The sequence below is a fragment of the Pogona vitticeps genome, chromosome 12, assembly GCF_051106095.1.
Source record: "Pogona vitticeps strain Pit_001003342236 chromosome 12, PviZW2.1, whole genome shotgun sequence".
Taxonomy (NCBI): Eukaryota; Metazoa; Chordata; class Lepidosauria; order Squamata; family Agamidae; genus Pogona; species Pogona vitticeps.
Window position 1 is genome coordinate 25,940,139 of NC_135794.1, and position 24,577 is coordinate 25,964,715.

General features: G+C 48.6%; 1 protein-coding gene across 6 annotated transcripts; it reads left to right on the plus strand.

Moving 5' to 3' along the window:
* The first annotated feature begins 133 nt into the window (after positions 1-133).
* On the plus strand, positions 134-23,127 carry PKM (pyruvate kinase M1/2). Of its 6 annotated transcripts, none has more exons than XM_078381031.1 (11): positions 134-270; positions 7,365-7,525; positions 8,128-8,219; positions 10,294-10,425; positions 11,227-11,413; positions 11,863-12,133; positions 12,766-12,916; positions 13,658-13,810; positions 18,068-18,234; positions 21,542-21,723; positions 22,033-23,127. In XM_078381031.1, the coding sequence occupies exons 2-11, from the start codon at positions 7,384-7,386 to the stop codon at positions 22,137-22,139; spliced, it is 1,584 nt and encodes a 527-aa protein (XP_078237157.1). In that variant the 5' UTR covers positions 134-270; positions 7,365-7,383; the 3' UTR covers positions 22,140-23,127. The 6 variants fall into 6 exon arrangements, with proteins under 6 accessions (XP_078237157.1, XP_020645805.1, XP_078237158.1 ...); XM_020790146.3 differs by lacking the exon at positions 18,068-18,234 and adding an exon at positions 18,758-18,924; XM_078381032.1 differs by lacking the exon at positions 134-270 and adding an exon at positions 5,138-5,506.
* Positions 23,128-24,577: the final 1,450 nt, after the last annotated feature.

Sequence of the window (24,577 nt, forward strand, 5' to 3'; positions counted from 1 at the left end):
AGGGGCCCCGCGCCGGCCAATGGGCCGCGTCCCATTCGGCCGTTGGTCTTCTCACTCCTGATCCCGCCGCCGAAGCGGAGGAAAAAAAGTCCGAGCGGCCCCGCCCCGCGGCGCTCCTTGAAACGCGATTGGCGGAGAAGGCGCCAAGGCCGGCGCGGAGGGATCTGCGGGGCGGCGCTGTCCGGCGTCACCTTGACTGCGCCGCGAGCCCGAGAGCCCCTCAGAGAAGCGGAGGCGCGGCGAGGAAGCGCACGGTTCAGACTCGGGAAGGTAAGGGCGCCCAGCGGCAAAAAAGGCCCTTTCCCCGGCCGCTCCGCTCCGCTTGGCCCGTTACCTCCGCTTCCTCTCTGCCGGCCGGCCTCTGGTTCCGAGGCTGCTCCTGCCGCCGGCCCGTGTCCCCCCGTCTCCCTCACTCCCTCCATGCAGCGGGGCCTTCGGTGGGAGAGCCGCCGCCTCCTCCTCCTCCTCCCCCTTCCCCCCCCCGGAGGGGGGGCTGGAAGGAGCCCTTCTCCCGCTGCCCTCCGTGGCCGAAGCGGGAACCGTGCGGGCGACGCCCCGAAGAAAGCCCCGACCTCGACGCCAGACCTCGCTCAGGAGCCCTTTTCGGCCCTCGCGGGTGGGCTGGGGGGGGTCGGTGGGGGGGTGTCGCTGGGTGGAAGAACGGCGCCCTTCGCTTGGCCTGCGGGGTGGGGGTGGGGGGTCGGCTCTTCCATCCCGGGGGAAGGAGCCCTGGCGGTGGAGTCCGGGCCGGTGGGAGCCGGGCGGGGGAGGGGGGAAAAGGGGGGGTGTCCTGGCCTCTGCTCCCCCTCCTTCCACGCCTTCCCCAGCCCTGGCGAGCCGGCTCCCTGGGGGACTCATCCGGAATGATGCTCCAGCTCCTCCTCCTCGTCAGGTTCGCCTCCAGGCGGCGGGTGGGGGTGGGGGTGGGGGGGAAGGAGGAGGCGGCGGCGCCGGGGGCGGCCGAGTGGAGCAGTCGCTTCGGGAGGGTGTCGGGTTTCCCGCTGTGTGCCCTTTGCGGCCAGCCTGGCTGCCCCTCCCGCACCACGGGCCCCGTTTGAAGGGCGGGGGGGGTGCCCGGATGGCGCAGGCCAGGAATGCGCGCCTCCTCCCTCGCCTGAGGCCCTGCAGATCGACGGATGCCTCTGCGGCGGAGGGAGGGAGGGAGCCAGCCAGCCCTGCCTGGGGGGGGGGACGGGGGAGAGAAGGAGAGCGAGAGCTGCCCCCCCTCGCCTGCCGCCGCCTCGTGCCTGCCTGCCTGCCGGGGATGCGGGGAGGAGGCCTGGCGAGGGCCGAGCTTCCCTCCCCTCCGCCCCGGGGGCCACATCTGAGCATCCTTTGGTGCGAGCCCTAAGAGGGCGGGGCGGGGCGGGGCGGGCCCTCCGGAGGAGCAGCACCGGGGGGGGGAGGGGGGCACCGTGACCTTGGCGGCGGCGGCGGCAGCTGTTCTCTGCCGGGCGAATCTTTCCGGCTTGCGGAAGTCCGGGTGGTTGGTGGCGCCCGCGGAGGGAGGCTGCCTGCCGAGGTGGTGGTGGCGGCGGCTCGGGGCAGAGGCCTGTCTCCTTTCTCGATCTGGAGTCGGGGCCCCTCCTGGGGAGGGGCGCGGCTGAGGGCAGATTGCCGTCAAAAGTTCCTTAGGAAGAGATAAGCGCCGAAAGAAGTAGCAGAGGTCCGAGTCCAACACCAGGAGGCATCTGTGCGGAAGGGGTGGAGAAGCCCCAGTATATGTTATCCCCATGGAGAAGGAAGGGGAGCTCCTGGAGTATTTTTGGTCAGAGGTCGTCCCCTCTTGCTCATCTCCAGACATCCCTGTTAACAAACATTGTAGCTGCCTCTGTATCTCTTGGGTCACAAACCCAGCTTGAAATCTGCAGATTTTTTTCATTCGCTAGACTTGGCATGATAGGAGACCATTAATGTAAATAATTTATGCAGAAGCCTGGGGAGGAGCAAAGATCCAATTCCAAGAACTGTTGGATCCTGTGTACAAATCTTACATTTTTAATAGATAGTTTTATAATACAGAATTAAATTCTTATTCTAGAGTAAAATCTTCGAGCTATACCTTTTAAATTAAAACTATTGCATGAGGTTTGTAAACAGAAATTATTTTTAAAAACCTTTTAAAATGAGAATTAAATTTAAAAACACTTTAAAATGATATAAGTATTTTATTGGTTTTAAAAAAAGAGCACTGATATTTATCCACTCTGAAGGCTCACTTTACCATAACAGAAATGATGAAGCTGCCATGGCCTAATAATTTGTCGTGAGAAGGAAGGGATGTTTTAATTCAGATTCCTGTGCTGCTTCCACTGTGCTCCGTGCTTGTGTGCAAAACTAGTAATTTCCAAAGAACTCCCTTGGTCCCTGAAAGCTGACCTTGGAATAAAACCTAGTCTAAGAAGTGCTACATTTCTCCCCCCTTTTTTCCTGCCAACATTATGCAAAGTGTTTGTACCAAAATCTTCAGTGATATTGCAGATATTTCTAGGTGCTTATTAGCCCTGTACTCAGCCTGAAGATAATACCACCTAGCTACATGCAGCTGCTGGGGTCTGTAAAGGATGGGGAGGGAGAAGAGTAATGAGATTAGCCCTGGTCCATAGATGTAGGAGCCAGTCTGACCAGTCACCCCAAATGATCCTGCTGTGGAGAAGACTGGTATGGGTGGAGGGACTGCTCGCCATTTCTGTAGAAAAGATAGATCTTTCTCTCCCAGACATCCTGATGTGCAGGGAGAGCTTGGAAAAGGAATAAATTGCTCAGAGATGCTTAGGATTCACCTTTGCCATTTCCCTCAGGGGCTTCCTATCTCTGGCTTTGTTTCAGAGCACCATCTGGAGGTGCTCTAGAACAGCAGGTATCCTGTGTGGCCAAATTCTTGCATGAAGTGAGGTGGTCTCCCATCTCCTGAGATGTCAGAATGTGCTCAAAGCAGGAGAAGTCATTGGCGGGTACAAACACCAGCATATGGTAGGCCTTCCTGTGGAGGTGGTGCAATTTCCAGTTACCGAAAGCAGGAAATGACTGAGCAAATGGCATATTGAATGGATTATTAAGAAATCCTCTTAGTCAACCACAGAAGTGAAAGTTAGTTATGAAAATGGAATGTGCTATCATAATGCGTGTGTTTTTTTTAATGAAAGTGAGCACCTGCACATTCACCCTCCACAACTTCTGCCTGCACTCCAGACCTATTGGGGCTCTACAGCTCCCATATCCCCCACCTGCTGGAGAGAGAGTGATGGGAACATAATTTTAGGGACGTGGTGGCACTGCGGGCTAAACCGCAGAAGCCTGTGCCGCAGGGTCAGAAGACCAAGCAGTCATAAGATCGAATCCACGCTACGGAGTGAGCGCCTGTCGCTTGTCCCAGCTCCCGCCAACCTAGCGGTTCGAAAGCATGCAAATGCAAGTAGATAAATAGGGACCACCCCGGTGGGAAGGTAACAGCGTTCCGTGTCTAAGTCACACTGGCCATGTGACCACGGAAGATTGTCTTTGGACAAAACGCTGGCTCTATGGCTTGGAAACGGGGATGAGCACCGCCCCCTAAAGTCGAACATGACTGGACAAAAATTGTCAAGGGGAACCTTTACCTTTAAAAGGAATTTTAGATTACTCCTTTCCCTTTTTAAAAAAAGTTCAAGAAAAATTGTGAGGGGATTCCTAAAAATCCATTGCTTGTGCTTCAGATATGCAAACTAAAATATTGTGCTTTGCCTTTTCCTTCTTCAGCACTCCCAAGTGCATTGCACGTTATAAATGAGTTTTGTTCACTAAGTTGCTATTTGACCAACAAATGAAAGATAAAGTAGCCAAGGGATCTGCAAGTAGAAATTATTAGGATCACCAAACTGTAACAAAATTGCTCTGTTTCTGTAACATTTTAACAATCCAATCAAATGTATCACCTAAATGCTGTGAATAAAACTCCCAGTTGCTTTCATCTGATTTGTATGCATTGTGAGCTATATATTTTTACAGTTTGTTATGTCCTGAAATAATTTAGTTTGTATTCAAGCAACAAAGAATAGTAAATTTGGATTAAACTGTGTAACCTAAAATTAGAATCTGTAAAGCTGACACTCTTCTGGAAGGTTTGCCTGCTTATAGGCAGTTACTTCTCTGTTCCACAGAAGACTGCACAGTTGCAAACTTTCCTGCAGCAGACTAAATTGAGCTGTGCCACATTCAGGGAGGCAGAACAAGACATAGTCCTCGCCCAGCTTTGCCATCACATGTCTTGGGCTTGCTGCAGCATGTTGTGCCGGCCAGCACGTAGGATTCCAAGGGAGCTCTGCTTGCCATCGCTCACCGCTCCAGTGCAGAGTAGAGCTTCGGGCAGGTCACGTGCGGGCCGTGACAGCAAGGCTGAAGTGGCTCTAAATTTAGCCAAGAGGTTGCTCCCCTTCTGTAAAGGGGTCATTTTTTTTTTCATTTGACAAGCAGAGTGGTTATTTTCCCATTTGTAAATGAAGGAATATTAAGGCAATAGATATTAGTAAAGTTTAAAATTGTGCTTTAGGAAGCATAATCTTGAGTTTATATACATATTTTAATGTCTGCTTTGTTTATGTGGTTTTAAAAAATACAGTACAATTTTAAACAATTGTGTACTCACCTTTCAGTTATCCCAGAACATCAGCCCAAGAAGGTTTATTGTGTGCAAGAAGTGAAGTGATTGTCAAAGTCCTTTACTGTTGAATTGGTGCAGTCATCTCTCTCCATAACTGTTTAGTCAGCATTGTATCTCAAAAATAGCTTGCAGGGTCTGGGTTTAATGAAGAGACTTTAGAGGAAGGTCCAACTGATTTTAGTGGAACCAACATCGATTCAGCCTGCCAAGAATGACAGTCTGAGTTTGCACTGCCCCCACCGTGCTATTTGACATGTTGAATGTAGTTTGAGTGCTGCACAGAGGGCTGCAGTATATTAGTTGATCTAGTTAATCATCGTTCAGCTCATGAGGTTGGATTGTGTACAATTCTAAATCATGATGTGTTACAGAAGCTGAGTTTACATTCTGCCTCAAATTTCAGAAATCTACTTAAAAACATTTGACCTAGGGAGACACCAGAGTTTGTGAACTTCTTTCAATAAATATAAGGCACTTACATAAAAAATTCTATGGTGCATCCTAAATTTAAATTCTAGATTATAAATATCTGATTTATTTTTGTAACCTTCCTCCCCACCTTCTGGAATTGAAGGAATATGAGTGTCAGTTTTCTGTGTAATACTGACTTGTTAATAATTTGGAGTGTGGAAAGTGAAGCTATATGCTTTTATCCTATTGACCATTCTATATAAATGAGTTTCAGTGCCATTAACAGTTATACTAATTCAGACTTTTTGCTTACTTTCAGCAAGAATTGAGGCAAGCACCAGCAGAAAGAAGGGCCATTTTAATACAGCATAAAATATTGTATGCAGAAGTCTGTAAATATGCTATGAATCTGGCTGCATGAGAATCTTCCTGCTTTTACTGTGCCAGGAAACATGAGTACGCCTCGCTCCAGCAGCGTTTCCCCGAATCACTACTTTCAGAGATTTGTATTTTTCCATTATTCAGTTGAAAGTGAATCAGCATCTCCAGGGAGGCGGCAGTAAGACCTGCATCTGTGAATTGGCCTATGGGAAGGGTTGAGGGAGGAGAGAGAAAGCGGCTTCCATTAAGTCTCATCCAAATGAGTTAAAGCCAGGTCTGCATGAGAAACTGCACGTACTTGCAGACGTCTGACCGGAAAGGGTGGAGCTTCTCTTCCGGATGAAAGCTGTGTTAAAGAGCTAGTGCAGAAGACTTAAGCTGCTTGAAATAACTGTACAGCTGAAACTGAGGTGGTTCTCTTACCCAAGAGAGTTTAACGGAAGAGAGAAACAGATACTGCAGCTTGCTGAGCCCTTAAATTGAGAAAATAGACTAGTGATAATTATTTGTTCACACAAGTAATTGAGAAACCTACATTTAAGTAACTGTGAAATATCAAACTAGGGTGGCTTATTTTCCCAACAAATGTGTGTTGGTTCATCAGTTGATGCTAGCAGATGACAAGTACTATACAGTTACTTTACTGGAAGGTTACAGTGATGTAGGAATTGTGATCTGAGATTTTGCTGTAGAAGAGGGCATTACACAGCAAGTCCTAACAATGCAGAAGAGATGTTAAAACTGACTGTGAATGCACAGGTCTGGCAACCTGCTAGGGGTGCGTGCAATTGCTTGTGTTTGTTCAAGGATCAATGGTAGCAATCCCTCCAACTGCACTGCACACAGCTGTGGCTAGTGGAATATAAACCATGATAGAATAACCTTCTCCAGTGTAGTATTCTTTAGATATGCTTACAGTTCCTAAATATACTGGCCAAGGTGGGTGAGGGTAATGGATACATTAGGAGAATTTGGCTGGGTGTGTGCCATGTTGGGCGACTGTGCTATAAAATGATGGTGACTTCCAGAGTGGAAGTTTAGTGAACTGCTAATTTAAGTGGTAATATCACTTGCACTAGCCATAAGGTGGAGGATTAGATGTTTGCCAATGTGCAATATAAAGCTTAAGTCTTTTTAGCTCTTCTGGATTTCTGGATTTGTTTTACGCTTCAGTTGCATTAATGCATGTTGTAAGTTATGCAGTTTAAATGGCTAATTTGAAACCTCAATTAAGTAAGTGCAGACAGCTATGTGCCTTTGTGGAAGCTTGAAATACAGCTCGATTTTAAAATATCTACCCTATACTTTCCTCAGATATGTAGTGACAGGCTTTCAGGTTTACGGTCCTTAGCTTAGGCTGTATCTGCACTGTTTTCCAACATGATCAGGAATGAGTCAGCAGTAGATTTGCTGGTTTGGAAGGGCTTTGGTCTGTTTCATGACAGCTGTAGTTATTCCTTTGGTAAATCTGTGGTCCAGCTAAAATCCTTCCCTGGGGGCTGATAACGGGCCCTGAAAGGCTTTGGAGTACCACACATAAGTCCAGCGCCTTTCAGTGTACAAGTCACGTAACTGGCTGCTCCAGGGTCAAGAGTGTGTCTGTACCTGGGCTGAAATGCCTCTTGAAGCAGTCCCTCGCCCAGCTTTGCCCATCACAGCCTTGAGTTCTCACTAGGTGAAAGGATGCTGGCTGCCTGCTTCACAGCAGTTCAGAAGAGTCAGGAGCTCTCTGGGAGTGCATCGCATTAATTGTGACAAGTGCACATTTCCTCCTGTTCTCTGTGTCTCTGGACCCCTAAGAGAAGAGGGGGCAGAAGTAGATCATCAAGAGCTGGGCTGAGCTGGAGCGGGTGGAGCAGAAGAGCTCTTCCCCAAGCCACTTGGGAACATTGGGCTTTGCATGTCACGTAACGCCTTTCTTCTCTGGTTTTAGATACCAGCTCTCACCAGCCATGTCGAAGCAACATGATGCTTTCATCCAGACCCAGCAGTTGCATGCTGCCATGGCAGACACGTTCCTGGAACACATGTGCCGTCTGGACATTGACTCTCCCCCAATCAATGCCAGAAACACTGGCATCATTTGCACCATTGGTAAGTAGAGGGGAACAGTGCCGTTTCCTGCCTTGGGCGAGCCCATTTCCTGAGAGAAATCTCAGCGAATGGAATAATCTATCTGTCTGTCTGTCTGTCTGTCTGTCTGTCTGTCTGTCTGTCTGTCTATCTATCTATCTATCTATCTATCTATCTATCTATCTATCTATCTATCTATCTATCTATCTATCTATCTATCTATCTATCTATCTATCTATCTATCTATCTGTTGAATTTATACCCCACCCATTTATTCAACTGAGGAATTCAGAACCGATTTAAGAGCATTTCTGGTTGATCCTGATTATTGAGCTAACTCTCTTGTCTGGAGATCCATGGAGTAAACCACAGAGATGAAAAAGAGCAAACTTAAACCCCTTTTAGGAAGTTTTGCACATAGATCATTTCATGATGTAATATAGATAGCAGACCAGGAGATGAGAGTCAGGTACAACTCACCTTTGCTTTGTGAGGCAAGTTCTTATGTTTTGGTATTAAATTCCAATGGTAGTAACTACCATAAGTGTCTTTCTCATCAAGTTAGTCTTGTAAGGGTTAGCATGTTGCCATTTACTAATAAAACCTTCTTTTCAAATATCTAGGGCCGGCTTCTCGGTCAGTGGAAATGTTGAAAGAAATGATTAAATCCGGAATGAATGTTGCCCGTCTCAACTTCTCTCATGGAACTCATGAGGTAGGAACAGGTTGGAGGGGCAAATGAAAAACCACCACCACCAGGGATTGCAGTAAACAGTGAGGATGGAATTATTTGTCCGGTCGCCCCTGAATATGCTCGGTCGGCTCAGGTCCTCCTGATCATTTTGGAAGCTGCCCATGCAATCTTTGACTTGGTCTAATGCAGACTTCTCGTTAGTTAGTTATCTCATGCCCATCCTGTCTTTCTCCCAAAGTAGGGATTGAAGGCAGCTCCTAACTGTCTGCTCACAACATTCCTGTCAGAGCCTTGCTGCATTGGTGGCTTTTTCTGCTTTTTGATGATGGAGAAAGCAAGTCCAGAGGCCAGAATCCTGTTTAGATTGCAGACATTAGGAGGTTGCCGTTTTGCAGATTGTATTGCCTGTTTTACCAGCTGCTGCCCATCATGTGGCCCGTTTCCATTGCTCAGTCAGCCACACAATGGACAGCTGGCAGGACCCCAAGACTGCTTGCATGGTTGCTCTTCCACACTCCACACAGAAGTTTGTTAAGAGCTTAGACTGAGAATTTAGGGCAACACAGAAATAGTGTTGTGTAGAATGAATGGAGAATCTAGAGAAACAAAAGCTTCCACAGCCAAGTCCTGACTACCTTGAAATACAGAGCTATAAACATGCAGGAGGAGAACATTCAGGAGCGAATGTCAGACTATGGAACTTGGGGAAATCTGTTGCATACTGAGTGTGGATGGCTTGTTTCTGTACTTAGTGAAAGTTCACCTGTGAAAGGTCACTCCCCTCTTACTAAATCATGCTGCTTGGCTTATAAACAAGGTATGGGAACTTGCTTGGTCTGGAAGCTACACGCCTCTCCTGCAGTTCAAAGTGGTATGCTACTGTGAATGAGGTTTACACAGTTGCATAGTCCATTGAAAGCTACTGCTCTCCTTTGCTAAAACTTAGGAGCTGTTAAAACACTGCCAAATTCTGAGATCTTCAAGAAGTGAAGGGATTTGCCAGTCTGCAAGGACTTGGCCTTTGGATACAAAAGGGTGGTGCTTGCACCTGTTTCAAAATGCCAGGGGTGCTGGGGGAAGGTGACAGGAATTGCAAGGAGGCTGAAAGAGAGGGCAGCCTCCTATAAATAGAGCAGCCCTTTCCCTCTTTCTGCTGGGCTGGGCAGCTCCTGTTCCCAGCTGCAGCCTGCCTTAAAGGCCACAGAAAGGTCTCTGGATTGCCTTGAAAAGGTCAAACTGCAGTTTGCAGGGCAGGCGGTTCATGGAGATCCCCCTTAGCTCACAACGTATGTGCCCTCTGCCCTGTCTTTTACTTTAAGGGCTTCATGTTAAAATTGGATATAAACATACAGCAGTAATCCTCAACTGACTGGCCTTTAGTTTAACAAGTTCTGAGTAGTTTTAAGATGAAAAAAGAGGTAGAAATAACTATATTCCCCCCATACCTGTTAGAGACAAAGATTTGGCACCTCAGTTTGCCATCGAAAAATTGCATCTAGGGTTGGACCAAAAAAAAAAAAAAGCTCAGGCGAATTCCTGTCATGTTGCTTACTAGCTTGTACTGATATAGTAGGGGTTCTTCCGTCTCCATTGGCGTGCTGGGAAAGTCAGTATGGGGCAACATTTACATAACCTTGGCTGTGAAGTTTGCCTGCCCTCGATTGCTGTTTGATCAAGATAAGCAAACCATTCCTGGACAGATAACTTCCACTTCACAGGTTATCTGCTAGGGAGGAGGAGACTACTCTTGAGTAGAAGTGAGGGCTGTGAGGTCCTAGGCTGCTACTGGTTGAAGCTCAGAGCTTTATTTTCCAGTAGCATGCTTCACTGCAGTCCACCTACACTGGCCAAGGGACCATTTCCCACATTTTGGTTCTCCTAATAAAATTGGAAGAGTAAGGCCTTTCCTCCCTGTGTTACAGAGTGAAGTGCTTGCATTTGGGAAAAACTAATTAGAGTGACTATATACTAATTGCCCTGCTGACCAAGAAGTGCTCTGAGATGCCAACATGCAAACCTAATGGTCCCACTGTGGCAAAATCTTCTGCAGCAAGAGCCTTCATTGTGTTAACATTTGCATTTTCTTCCTTCCTAGTATCATGCTGGAACCATCAAGAATGTACGTGAAGCTACAGAGAGCTTTGCTTCTGATCCTATTACATACAGACCTGTTGCTGTTGCACTGGATACTAAGGGACCTGAGATTCGAACTGGACTCATCAAGGGCGTAAGCTGCATTTACATTGTTCTGTAACTTTTTGAAGCTTCTGTTCACTCCCCACTGTCTTGAACATACTCTGTCTTGTGGGCCTTTCAATCAACTAACTGGAAGGGCATGGGGTGGAGTCAAAGCTGAGGGTAGTGAGATTTCCATGCATAGTCTTATGCAGCCTGTTTTTGCACACAAGAGTCTCTAGGCTGGAGTAATAATGTGCTATCAGCATTTGGTATTTTCCTTTTTTCCAACCACCATGAAATGTCATGGAAGGAGAGCAGTTGCTGTCTTTTAAATCCGGTTGGGATGAATTCTTCCCATCACCTCTAGTATGGGTCAGTGAGGGTCATCTGCCAGAAGTGGGCAACTCAGGGTCGTCTTGTCTGCCCTCAGACTTCCTGCAGTACACTTTAGGATCCACCATACTCTCTTGCTTGTGTGGCTTTGCTGTTGATGTTTGATAGAGTCAGGTGAGAAGCTAAGCTGCTCTGCACTAGGACTTCCTGGTATCCCTAAAGCAGGGGGCCATATTGCAATCCCATAGCATCAAGGTTGGACTCTGGCTGAGAGGCTTTCCATGCAACCTGGGAATCTTGCTGCATTTAAGAGTTTGCCAAAAGTCAGGGTCAGAATCCACACTCGAGTGGCAAGGCCAAATCATTAATTGGGATTTGCCTACGGGTGGACTTCTCATTTCACCCTCCATTCTAGTTTGGATGAGCCACTGGGTTAAGAGCCCACCGGGCTGACCCTGCCACCCTGCAGCAAGTGAAGGTCTTGAACGATGCCTTTCCCTGGTCTGTTTGCTTCCAGAGTGGTACAGCAGAAGTGGAGCTGAAGAAAGGAGCAGCGCTGAAGGTGACCCTGGACAATGCCTTTATGGAGAAATGCGATGAGAACGTCCTGTGGGTGGACTACAAAAACCTCATAAAAGTTGTGGATGTGGGCAGCAAAATCTACGTGGACGATGGCCTCATTTCCCTACTTGTTAAAGAGAAAGGTGTGTTCCAAGACTAAACCTTCGGCATATCTTTGTCTCCCCTCCAGGGTGCATTTCCTTCGAAAGGCATTTTCAAGATCAAAACAAATGAACACAGTAATTACAGTTTCAGCATTTAAACTTTGGGAGCAGTGAAGCTATTTGCAATAACAATTTAAGTTAGCACGGTGTTTAAAATCTTGTACTGAAAGTAAGTTTTAACAAGAGTTCTCCATACTGAAATATACAAAACTAAGCAGAACTATTCAGAGAGTTGAACCATCTTGGCAAAATGCCTTTGTCTAGTTGCTGTCTGCATCTTAGCAATGGCAAGAGAAGGCAGTTTCTCTTGGGTATATGCATCCTAGAAAGAGGTGAGGTTGGCCTAGATGAAGAAAGAATGACTGCTGAGTTTAATGGCTTGTAGAGGAATGAGCGTTGTGAGTCACCATGCTTGGTATTCTGTTCAGGGGATGACTTTGTCATGACTGAAGTTGAAAACGGAGGCATGTTGGGCAGCAAGAAGGGAGTCAACCTGCCAGGGGCTGCGGTGGACCTTCCTGCTGTTTCCGAAAAGGACATCCAGGACCTGAAATTTGGTGTGGAGCAGGATGTGGACATGGTGTTTGCGTCCTTCATCCGCAAAGCTGCTGATGTTCATGCTGTCCGGAAGGTGCTGGGGGAAAAGGGGAAGAACATCAAGATCATTAGCAAGATTGAAAACCACGAGGGAGTCCGCAGGTGAGTGTGCTGAGGACGACCTTCCTGGTAGTCTGAACCCCTTCTCTGAGGCTGGATCGCCCTCTTCTTGGGTGAGAGGGGAAAGGACTTGTGAAAGGAGACCGATGCCGGTCCTAAGGAAGTGAGCTGGAGAGTTCCCTTCTTTCCTTTCAAGTGCCTCAGTTTTGTGGTCTGCTTCTATCTAAAGGGTGCAAATGGTGTGTTGGAGGCTGAGCATCCTGGTCTGGCCAGAATTGCCTTGCTAGGAGGAAATGGTGAATTGGTCACAGTTGGCTGAAATGAGAAAGGAAGTCGAGCAGCAGCTCCCACCCAATTGTGCAATAAAATAACAATGTAACAAATATGGCTGAAGCACATATACGCACACGCGATTAAGCAGAAACATTGCAGTTAAGGGCTGGGGGGTGGGGGGAGAAGGAGAACATACATAAACTTCAAGAAAATATGACCACATACCCTGATGCAGATCTATACACAGTTGGTGTTTGTTATTACACACACAAATGTCAAAAGTTTTTTGAGATCCTTACTGAGGGAACTTATTTCTACTCAGCGGTGAGCCCCAGTATCACCCCCCCCGCAGTCTTTCCTCTGCACAGAAAGTAATTCTTTTCTTTTTGCTTCACTTTCAGGTTTGATGAAATTATGGAAGCCAGTGATGGCATTATGGTAGCTCGAGGTGACCTGGGTATTGAGATTCCTGCTGAAAAAGTCTTCCTTGCCCAGAAAATGATGATTGGTCGATGCAACAGGGCTGGCAAGCCAATCATCTGCGCTACTCAGGTACTGGAGAGAAGTTCAGTCTAAGCCAGGTCACTGCCATGCAAGAGATGTGTGACTTTTTAAAAAAAGTTTTCTTAGTACTTGTAGCACCTCTTAGGCTATAGTCAGCTAGCATTGAAACCCGAGATATGATACTGGCGAGTACAGTGCACGACTAGGACTTGACATCACCGCCTTGAGCCAGCTGGGATGTTGGCCTGGCCTACTGTCTGTCATAAACATGTGAGTTGAAAAGTTTTAGTCTGTGGTATGGAGAATATAAAATTTTCAGCAAGGATCTGAACACGAAGAATTAAGACCCAAGTTGTTAAGGGCACACAGTTGCACTACTCCCTCCCACAGCAGGAAAATAGCGGTCAGGTACAATCTTGCAGGGCAGCCTCATCTGGTGTGTGAATCTGTCCGGAGCATGGCTAGGATGAGCTGTAGTTAAATTCTATTTGTTCAAGGCAAATTGGTAGTGAAATGACTGAAACAAAGAAAACCAGGCACATGCAATGAAATAATCCCATGAGTGATGTTGACTCTTGAGGAAATATGTTCTGGATTGCAGCTGAGCTTAGGTGATCATTATGTACCTTCAGGGATACCTTTGGAATGCATAGGTGTTAGCAGAGTTGCCTCCAGGATTCAAGCAGGGCAATGAGGAATGCTGTGCGGACTGAAGCATGGCAGATGTTTTACATCCATGAGTCGGTTTCTGTGGCAGTGAAGCCTTTGATTCTTGTTACACCTGTCTAGATGTTGGAGAGCATGATTAAGAAGCCACGCCCAACTCGGGCAGAGGGGAGCGATGTAGCTAATGCCGTCCTGGATGGAGCTGACTGCATTATGCTTTCTGGAGAGACTGCAAAAGGCGACTACCCTCTGGAGGCCGTTCAGATGCAGCATCTGGTGAGCAGTACCCCCTTCGTTTTGTGCTGTCTGCCTGCAGCCCTCACACACACCCTCATCTTCTCATCATTCAGCCCGTTCCAAGCCTAGTTGATCAGCCCTTTGTAGCAAGTCACTTGCATACTGGCTGCAGGTCAGTCTCGCACCGCTGGCTGCCTTTCCTTCCTTGTCCAGGAAGCACGAGGTGTCGGTGTAAAAAACTTGACTCTTTTAAGCCAATGTTGCCTCAGGATGGGCCAGAAGGAGGCTTTGGGCTCTTGCAGTGGGGCCCCTTCTCTCCTTGACAGTTAATAGCCCTCTGGGGATTGCCTTCAGCTTGACTACATTCCTTATGTTAGTGTTGCCTCTCTCTGGAGGCTTTTCTGAGGGAGGGTGTCTCATCCCAGGAGAGTCTGAGCTTTGTGCCCTTTTTTAAAAAACATTTTATCCCACCATAAGGACCAAAGGCAACTATCAACATTAAAAACACAATATTGAAAGCTAAAAATGGTAAATTATTCAAATATTTAAAAAGAATTAAATAAATATTATATTAAAAATGTTCAGTGAAAGCAGTACTAAAACAGATTGAAAGCAACAAGGCATGACACTGCCTTTAAAACCCCTCCCAGACAGCCAGTCACTGAGGAAAAAATCTGCCTGAAGAGAAAGGTCCTCACCTGCTTGCTTAAAGGCGGGAAAGACAGAGCCAGCCTAGCTTCCTGTGGGAGGGAGTTCTAAAGTCTGGGAGCAGCAGCAACAGCGAAGGCCTGCTCCTGTATCCCCGCCAAACACATCTGTGAGATGGTGGGACCAAGAGAAAGGCCTCGCCTGATGATCTTAATACCTGAATAAGATCATAGAGGGAGATGCAATCTTTTAGATAGCTTGGGCCCAAGCCATTTAGGGCCATATAGGTTAAAAAGAGTACTTTGAATTCTGCCTGGAAATGGATCAGCAGCTGAGAGAGAAGTTATGTGTTCCCTGTAACCAGCCCCAGTTAGCAATCTAGCTGTGGTGTTTTGGACCAGCTAGAGTTTCTGAACATTTCCAAAAGTAGCCCCACCTAGAGCAAGTTGCAGTAATCCAGCCAAGGTGTAAGTAGGGCATGTATCATTGTGGCCAGATCCGATCTCTCAAGAAACAGGCACAGTTGGCACACTAGTTTTAATTGTTCGAAAACACTCCTGGCCTCCAAAACCTGGGCATCCGGGCTCAGGTACAAATCCAGGAGCACACACAAGCTGCGCACCCTCCCCCATCCAGCACAGGCTGCATCCCTGTTCCCTGATCTGCCTTTCGAATGGCCTCATCCATTACACAGGTAATCTGGTGTGGGCTTGATGTTTGATAAGTTCCTCACTGTGCTTCACTCTCTGGAATAAAAGGTAACCCATCAATTGGCGGAACCCATCTTTTTGACTATTTAGCTTCATGCCTAGGGGAGGGGTCTGGAGGGTTGGAGCCCATACCCAGGCTCATCCTATGGGCAAGGGATGGTTTGGCCCAGCCCTTGTCTTCCCCAAGGAGCTTCTTTTCAGATATAATTGCTTTGTTCCACAGCTGGGCCATTGGACAGTGTTTAATGTTTTTTTTTTTTTAACAAAGTGCATGACTTTGGGCCTTCTTTATGTGGTTTAAACTGCCAGAAATCTCTTTGCTCTGCTTTGGAATTCTCTAGATTTTATTTGACCCCTTGACTCTGAGCTCTGGAATAAACATACTGATTTTGTTGGCTGTCTGCTGTGAATTACAACAGCCTTGATAACCTACTAGATTGAGAGCTGCGGTACAGGTTAGCCACCTTACTCCAAAGAACCCCTGCCTAATAGAAGTATGGCAACCCTCCCTCTGCTCGGGCTCCGTTCTGCTGCCCCTTGGCACTCAGCAGGGGTGGGGGCCCAGGGCAGGCGAGCATGTCTGTGTTCTAATGCTGTCTGATCAGTTACTAACTATCTAAAGCTAGGACTTCCCTGATCTCACTGTCTGCTTGAAGCCATTTAAAATGCAATCGCTGGCTGACGCCTGGGGATTCCAAGAAGCCCTCCTCAGTTGCTACAAAAAAGCACTTCAGATGAAAGCCTCTCCAAGCCCAAATAGGAAGGTGGTGGTTCTAGATGCACTTGGATGGTCTCCCCTTTAATTTATGTGATGAAACTTACCACCATGTGCAGCCCATGCAGGGAATCCCAGCTGTCTTCGTTTTAGGATGCAGTTAGGAGAATGGGAACTCACAAAGGGTGAGCTCAAAAGGCCAGTCGAGGGCTTTGCCCCTATTGGTCTTCAGGCTAATAGGTGCAAGTAACTCACGACCGTCCACCTGACCGACCGCAGATTCACCTAATTGTATAACCACACACACACACACACAAGTGTTGGCTAACCTAGTCCTTCTCGGTTGTCCATTGGATTTGCCACCTGATTTGGGAGGTGCAAAAGCCCACCCGTGAAATGCAGCCAGAACCTGTTGGAACAGGCTTCCTCTGGCAAGGTTCTGAAGAGCATCTGCCTTCTAAAAGCAGCTCAGCAGGTTTCTGCTGGATAACCTAATGTTTGTTTCAAAGATTCTGGAGATCGTAAAGCTTTGTTGGCATTCCAACTGACTCCTTTTGATCCCCACTCTCTTGGGCAATTGTGTTGGCCTAGCCTGGCAGATGCTGTTGGTTACAAAATAGTCAGTGTTTCTAAATAGTGAACGAGGGAAGAAAATATACTGCCCCCCCCCCATTACACAAACATGAGGGCAGGCTGAAGATCTCTTGACTCCCTACATTCTGGGCTGGGAGCAGATTAGAAGCTTAGTTTTCACAAATGATGTTGCAAGCCTGTTCTGGGTTTGTACCCAGAATACTTTATACTGACCTCCCCATCTTTTGTGTGGTGGAAAATTTTCTGTGGGATGACCATTCAGTCACATGGCTGATTCGCTTGCACTCTGAAGTCGTCCAGGCACGGGTTGACCAGCTCGGAGGCCTAGGGCTTAATTGGTGTGCATTTGCAGCACAGAGCCTCAGCTGACTTTGACCTCCCTGAGGTTCAAGCTCCCAACTGAAGTCTACAGATTTTTACACACACACACACACACACACACACCACACACACACACACACACACACCACACACACACACACACACCACACACACACACACACACACACACACACACCGCCACCCCTGAGGCTGGTTATTTAGGCCATGGGGCTCTTTCTGGGTGTCTTGTCTGTTCACCTGCTGCTGTTCTTTAAAATGGGCCTCATTCTTCCTCTTGGGAGGGAATAACTGGACACCCCCTCTACAGATCGGGCTATGACATTCCCTTGAGTACCTTCTGCTTTTTAACTCTCATGCAATCTTGACTGTCTAGATGGAATAATTCTTAAATGTGTAGTTGTTTGCATGCTTTTTAAAATGAAGTGCAAGTCTCTGCTTTGGCTGGTTAAGGACACACGCACTACTGTCAACCCAAACCTGTATCTTTTTACTGGGAAGTAAGTGTCCCTGGGTTCTGTGGCATTTATGTCCAGGTAGATACACAAACACTTCTGTTTCAGTCCTCAGTGTCTTTTGGATGCAACCAGGGGAACATACGGTTCCATTCCGAAAAGTTGTGCAGGGCAGCATGCTTGTTGTCCCTTGGCTACCGGCTGCTGCCCTCGTTGGAGTATATTATACATGTGAAACTTGGGCAGCCAAAGGAGAGACAATGTTGGCTTTCTCTTCAGAGGACGGTGGTGCAGCGAAGGGGTGAGATTAAGGTCTCTTTCTCTAGCAGTTACATCAGTCAGGTTTTCAATCAAGACATCAGCCACCCAACATGGTGTCTGGGTCCTCAAGGGGAGAGAGGCGCCCCTTCCGTGATGCAGGGATCCTTGGCTTTGCAGTCTGATAATGCTCCAGGCTTCAGAGACAGATGATGGGAAACAGGGTCTTGGCTGCCTTGGCCTCCTCCCCTGCTCTGCTCGGTTGGATGCTCTCAATGGTCTAAACAAGGGTGGGTGGAGAGTGGCCCTCCAGGTCTGGTTGGGCAACAGCTCCCAGCATTCCTCGGGTCAGACAGAAGCTGGAGGGTGGAGCCTGCCTCATGTCAAAATTGGCATGGCTGATTTCTGCTTGGAGAACCAGGTTGCTGCACCACCCTCCTCTAACCTTGCATGCTTGACCACAGATGAGCCATTAACTCTCTTTGCAAATTAACGTGATCCTATTCCTCTGGTATATCTCTTTCCTCCTTTCTGTGTTGCTTCTCTTTTCCTCCCACCCTCTTACTCTGGCCTACAGATTGCTCGCGAGGCTGAGGCTGCAATCTATCACCGTCAGCTGTTTGAAGAACTTTTCCGCCTCACTGCTAGCAACAGGGACCCTCAGGATGCCATGGCTGTAGGCGCTGTGGAGGCCTCTTTTAAGTGCTTAGCTGCAGCTGTGATAGTTTTGACAGAGACTGGCAGGTAGGGCTCAGAGCAAGGCAGACACCTAGGATTGGTAAGAGAATTTGTAATCCCTGCTCAGGTGCGGAGAGGTGGTCTTGAAATCAAGCGATTCTTCACACAGCTCTTTCTCGGTCAAAAACAAAACAAAAACAAAAACAAAAACAAAAAAACCCACGAGTCTGCCTTTCACCTTTCTAGCCAAGGAGGATTCGAGGTAGGTAGAAGCAGAGCAAGAGTGACTGGCAGTTGTGCCTGGATTGAGTGCAGAGGCGGTGGGCAGAATGGAGTGGGGGGCGGGACTTGGCAGATTTGGCTGGTGGAAAGTGAACGCTGGCCAGACCGCACGTGCTACTTCTGCTCTTCTGGAGGGTGCACCCGTGTCGTCTTGGCTGAGGAGGCTCTGTTGGGTTTGCTTCTGGTTTGGCTTGATTCGCTCCAGCGTGTTGGCCCTCTGCCAAGTCCAGCTCCCCACCTTCACCCACGCCACTGGCAAGGACTGATGATGCGAATGCTGTCTTCCGAATGCGTGTTGCTCTTATAGATTGCTCGCGAAGCAGAGGCAGCCATCTTTCACAGGCAATTGTTTGAAGAGCTCCGGCGTCTGGCTCCCCTGAACCGGGACCCGACTGAAGCGGCCGCTGTTGGCGCCGTCGAAGCTTCCTTCAAGTGCTGCAGTGGGGCCATTATCGTGCTCACCAAGTCTGGAAGGTAGGAGGTAGAAGGTTTTGGCAGAAGTCATTCAGGTGACTGGAGAACGTGACACACATCAGACTTCTGAATGCCAGCAAGGTCAATGTTGGTTTATTTTTTGGGTGAAGTAGACTGTCGTGACAGGACTGTTGCCTCTTCCCTGACTTTATCTGGGCTGGAAAGTTCATTGTCCACAAAAGATTCGTACTATGTTCCTAAACCAAGTTCAAGATGCCTCACTGCAAGGGAAACAACTGTTATAAATCGGGTCAACAAAAAGCAATGTATTTGAAACTCATTCCATGGTGCGAGCTGTTAAGAAACACACTTGCCCCCCTTTTAAAGCCTTTAGAAACCTAGCCATGTGCTCTCAGTTGAATGCAGACTGGCCTTAGCCCAACACAAACTGCAAATGGAAGCTGAAATACTGAGCAGATTGAAAGCATGCAGTGGTTACATGAGAAAATGGTAAAGTAAAAAATCATGTCCTTCTGTGGGAGATTATGAGGTGGCTGGGAAAGCAAACAAAAGGAGGATCCATCAGAACAAGACTTCCCGTGAATCTGGGGTATCGAGCAGGACGTTAAAAGTGGAAGCATAGGAGCATCTGTGTTCATGGAAACACATCTTGGGGGCCTGTTGTTGAGGGTGTGGAAGTTAAGCATCACTGATGAAATGAGCCAGTGAGAAGGGCAGTAAGTCCTTGTTACCTTGGGAGTCTCGATACCTGCATATTAAGGTTGTCTTTTCAGCTTGGACCAAAATCCTAATGGAAGACCTTTAGATGATGCATGGGCTGCTTTGCAGAGTCAATTGCTTGTGGGACTTTGAGATCAAAATGGTTGATTCAGACTTGGCCCCCTTTCTAAATGTGGCCAGTCCCAAATGGGTCACTCTTCTGTCCCTGAAGGTCAGAGACGCGGGAGTGCAGGATTTGGTTTATTTTCTGGCCACAGGCTTCTCTGCCCATCAGCAGGATCAAAAGCTGGCTGACCTTTAAGGTCCCCCAAACCAGATAGCAGGCATACATGGTAGTCTTTTCAGATGGTCAATGAGCCTTAATTTAGTGTGGAAGCACAGCATTCCCCAAGGGAACAGGAGAAAGAACTGAAGAGGCCTTTCCAAGTGTGTTTTATCTGTTTATATTTTGGGGCTGTTTTATCTATTTGTGTTTGCCATTTGACTGCCTGATAACAGTGATCTGCACTATTTGGAGATATAATCGCTTATAAAGACAGAGCAGTTGCCCCCAAACAGGATTGCTCGAGGAATAAATATAAACTCACTCACACTGTCATGAAAATATTTTTATCTAAATATCCGAAGGCTATACTTGAAAAGGTGCAAAACAGGAAGGAGAAACTGTCTGGCACTAGTGAGCCATTACAGTGATCTCGAAATCTCTGCTCAGAACGTCCCATTAAATTGGAGCAGGTTTAATCTGTAATGCAAGCATGCTGTAAAGTGCACCCTTCTGTTAAAGTTCCTTTGTAATGGGTTCCTGCCAGCTTAATGCCTGACCTTTCTAAAGAAATCTGAACTTAGGGAATCTAATTTAGCTCTGGATTCTATTTCATCTGCCATGTCTCCTTGAGCCACTGAATGGTCTCTGAGGATGAATGTTTGGACTTGCAAATATTGAATGGGGAGAATGTCAAGCAAAGTAGCAAATTACTCTTAAAAAACTGTAAAATGGTTCTTGAATGGAACTTGAGGGATGTGCACTAAACTTGCCACTCAAAATTACCTCTTAGGAAGAAATATCTATATCTTAGTGATGTTGCTTCCTTTAATCAATTTCAGCACATGCCAGACTCAGGAGAAGAAAAGTAATGGCACCACTCGGTTGCTGGTTGGAAGGTTTACTGCCCATGTTCCCCCCCCCCGGTAATGCAAGGTTGGGAGACCTTGGCCCCCGTTCTGCCCCAAAGTGTGCTCTAAGCAGGTTGCTCTCAAAGGTCCTGATGCAAAGCGCTTGGCGAATAAGCCTGTGTGCCACTCAAAATGTGCCAAGACATTATCATGGTTGACATGTAGCTTTCTGGACCAAACAATTTGAAGGGGTTAGTCTCTTTCCCCACCCCCTCCCTGAATTTGAGGCTTGATATCAAAGCCTTCCAGAAACAAATTGAAGCACAGGATATGTTCTTGTGGAAATTTCCAGTCAAAGGGCATACAGTAGTGGCTGACTCATTATTTATGTTACTGATGTTCAGATGTTCCCTAAAAAATGCAACCATTGAGAACAAAAAAGCCTCCCTCCTGCTTCCTAGGAGGCTTCAAAAAGGCAGCCCCTCCTGGCCATGCAGCCCAGGCACAACCGGGGTCTTCCCTTGTGTGTCCTGCATTCCCTGTAATAAAGCAAAAGTGGTGTCTGTTTAGTCTGAAGGCCAAACCACGAGGCAGAAGGATGTTTTTGCCCCCTGAAGGGTCTTGTTGGCCAAACAAATTTGGAGGGCTTCACTTGCCCACACGTTGACGTGCGTTGGTGCCTCAAGCCTCCCCCTGGAAGCCATCGGGGCTGCCTTTGGGCCCTGCTCTTCCTCCATCGGGGCTCCTCTGGGCATTCTGACCCACGGGCCACTCCCAGCAGGATACTGCAATCGTTGAATGGGCTGCTTGTTTTTCTTTCTAGGTCTGCTCACTTGGTGTCCCGCTACCGCCCCCGTGCTCCCATCATAGCTGTGACCCGTAACGCTCAGGCAGCCCGCCAGGCCCACCTTTATCGTGGGATCTTCCCTGTGCTTTGCAAAGAGCCAACCCATGATTCCTGGGCAGAAGATGTTGACCTCCGCGTTAACATGGGCATGAATGTCGGTAGGTTGATCTCCTTGGCCCATTGCCCACCCCCACCCCGCTTGCTCCAGCTAGACAGAAGCGGCGGTGGTGGGGGCTCCCCAATACAATGCCGGGCTTTCAGGTGGGAAGTGCAGGTGCTTGGCCATCTGCGCATTGTGCCTGGATGCATTGCAACAAAATATCCCACCTTCAGGGCCACAGTAGCTGCTGTTGATTGCCTAAATGGATTTGAACCATAAAGTAGATGAAAGACCAGTCCTGCAAGCCTTTCCCTGACTATCTTACAGCCTGCTTTCTTACTGTTTCTCTCTCCTTTTCTTTCTCCAGGTAAAGCTCGTGGGTTCTTCAAGAGTGGCGATCTGGTTATAGTGCTGACTGGGTGGCGCCCTGGATCTGGCTTCACCAACACCATGCGTGTGGTGCCAGTTCCATAGAAACAGGCCCAGCAACCTCATCCCTCTCCTCCTGTCTCGCCGCCTTCCCTTCACAGTAGACCAGCCGCTGCTTGCAATATTGTCCGTGTCTGTATAGTGGATGGAGGCTGTCTGAAACCACCAAATGCAGTGATTGGGGGAAGAGAGACAGTCTAGAAATACTTGAAACAGTTCTTTGATATGCAGGACCCTCCCCTATTTCTCTCCTCACCCCCCACCCCCAGCCTATCCTGCCTAACTTGGAGAGCCAGCATAACATGGCTTAAGGTGGCTCGTAGGGCCACCTGGTGTCACTTCTGTAGCTCTCGAGCAGTGCAGAGGTTGGAAGTTCTTGATCTGTCTGACTAATAGAGCGTTTAGTGCCATGGCTTCTTGTCGTAGATGCCAGGTTCTCCTCTTCCCTGAAAAGTCTGTCTGTGTTTCTCCTCTGTAGGTCTATACTGCCAGGTCTTGATCCAAACACTCCAGTCAAGAGCTACGCTACACCATTGCTCTCTTAAGCCTTGCAACCTCCCATGAGTCTTGCTGCTTCCCTTCAGTACCACACAGGTCACTTGGGTATCTAAACAGGCACTCTGATAGGGAGCGAGAGGAGGCAACCCATGCTCTCCCTTACAAGTTCCAGAATGCCAATTCTTAACTTGCTGCTGTACCTCATTGCCAGCCCTCGAGGAGGGGAGGGGCCGCAGAGTGTCCTTCCTCCCAGAACCTATTCCAGTAGCCACTAGACCCCACTAGAAGAACAAGAGAGGTGTAGAACCTCTCTCTTGCGTGTAGAACTGGGACGGCCGAGCCGTGAGGTGGTTAGGGCTGCTACAGCAGATGCGCTCCCCCATCTCCAGCTGATAGGAGCTGCTTGTGCGCCTGTTGCAGTGTTGTGTTTTGTGTTTAAGTTGACTCATGTTTCCTGAGAGCACCATCAGTGACCTCCTGTCACAGGTTGTAGAGTACAAGTTTGTACATCAATAAAGCAGAGCTCACACACCTACCACAGCCTCTGCTGTCTTCCTGGCTGAAAACATGGCAGCTTGTGGGTGCCCTCTTTTAATGTGATTAAATCCTCTGTAGTATCATCGTAAGTGCCATGATGCTTCTTCAGTTAAACAGTACACAATCCGTAAGGTATAGGTGGGCAACATATTCATTAAAGCCAACACATACAGTGTACGTACAGGGTATGCAAGCTTTTAGAATTCTCTAGAACTCTGCCAGGCTAGAAATGGAAGTGGGTGGATGTCGTTACCCATGCAGTTCAACTCTGTTCCTGGAAGGAAATTTAGGCCCTGGGTTCAATCCAAGTTGGGCACCCTGAATGGTGACCTGCAGGTCCGCCTATGGATCAAGCCGAATGTCAGTGTTGTCAATATGTTGGGCCTTCTGGGAAGAGGAACAAGGGAGGACGGCCACCTTTGACAAAATGTCTGCCTGGTGCCCATGTAGAAATGGTGAGAAGCGCCAGCAGCGGAGAACAGAGCTGGCAGTGTGCCCAGGAGGCCCTCCTTCCACTGCATTTGGGCATCAGCCTCGAGCAGGGTAGGGAATGTTCTTCTCAGGGCAGCCACTGGAGGGGAGCATCCTTCAAAAGCCATCTCAGGAAAAAGGCTCTGGCGCCAATAATCCTCAAGGCCATGATGGGCAAATGCCAAAACAACACAAAAAGTGGTGGCTCTGGGTTTTCCCAACTCCTGAGGCAGGGCATTGCAGAACGTGGGTTACAATGTCTACTGTCTAGGCATTAAAAGCCATAGGATCCAATGAGAGGCCAAAGTGAAGTCAGGCTGGAGGTGAGAACCCGAGGCGCTTGGGGCGGTGGCAGCCCCGGGCGAGTCCGCGCCTTCTCCAAAGAACCTCCAGAGCGGCCTGGGGGGGGGGGGGCGGGCTGGCTGGCAAGCCGGGCAGACATCCAAGGGGGCCCCGGCCTTGTCGCCTAGAAAGATTTGGGAGCCGCTGCTGGCCCGTCTCGGCCTCCTCGTCGCCACCGACCCTGACTGACGGCCGGGCTGTCCCGGTTTCTGCCCGAGACCGAGAGGGAGGGTCGGTTTTGGCAGGTGACCCGATTCTGGATGCTTGCGTGACGCCAGGAGGCTGGGGACGCGTCTGCCCTGCCCGGAGATCTCCCTTGCTGCGGAAAGCCATTGGGGTGACCCTCCCCCCCCGACACACACACACCGACACACACACACAGAGGTAGACACGTGTGTGCCTGAATGAGGACCGAGCAAGAAGGGCCCCCAGCCCCGGTCCTGGAAGCCGCGCGGGGCAGAAGAACCTGGGCGGGCGGGCGGGGGGGAAGCGCTTCCCCGCCTCCTCCCGGCCCGAGGGGAGCCCGCCGAGCAGGGACTGTGCCTAGGCAGGGGGCGGCGCCCCGGCCTCGGGCGGCGCTGGGCGTTGGGACGACCCCCTCCCGCCCGGCGCTCCCTCCGCTTGGAAGGGGAAGC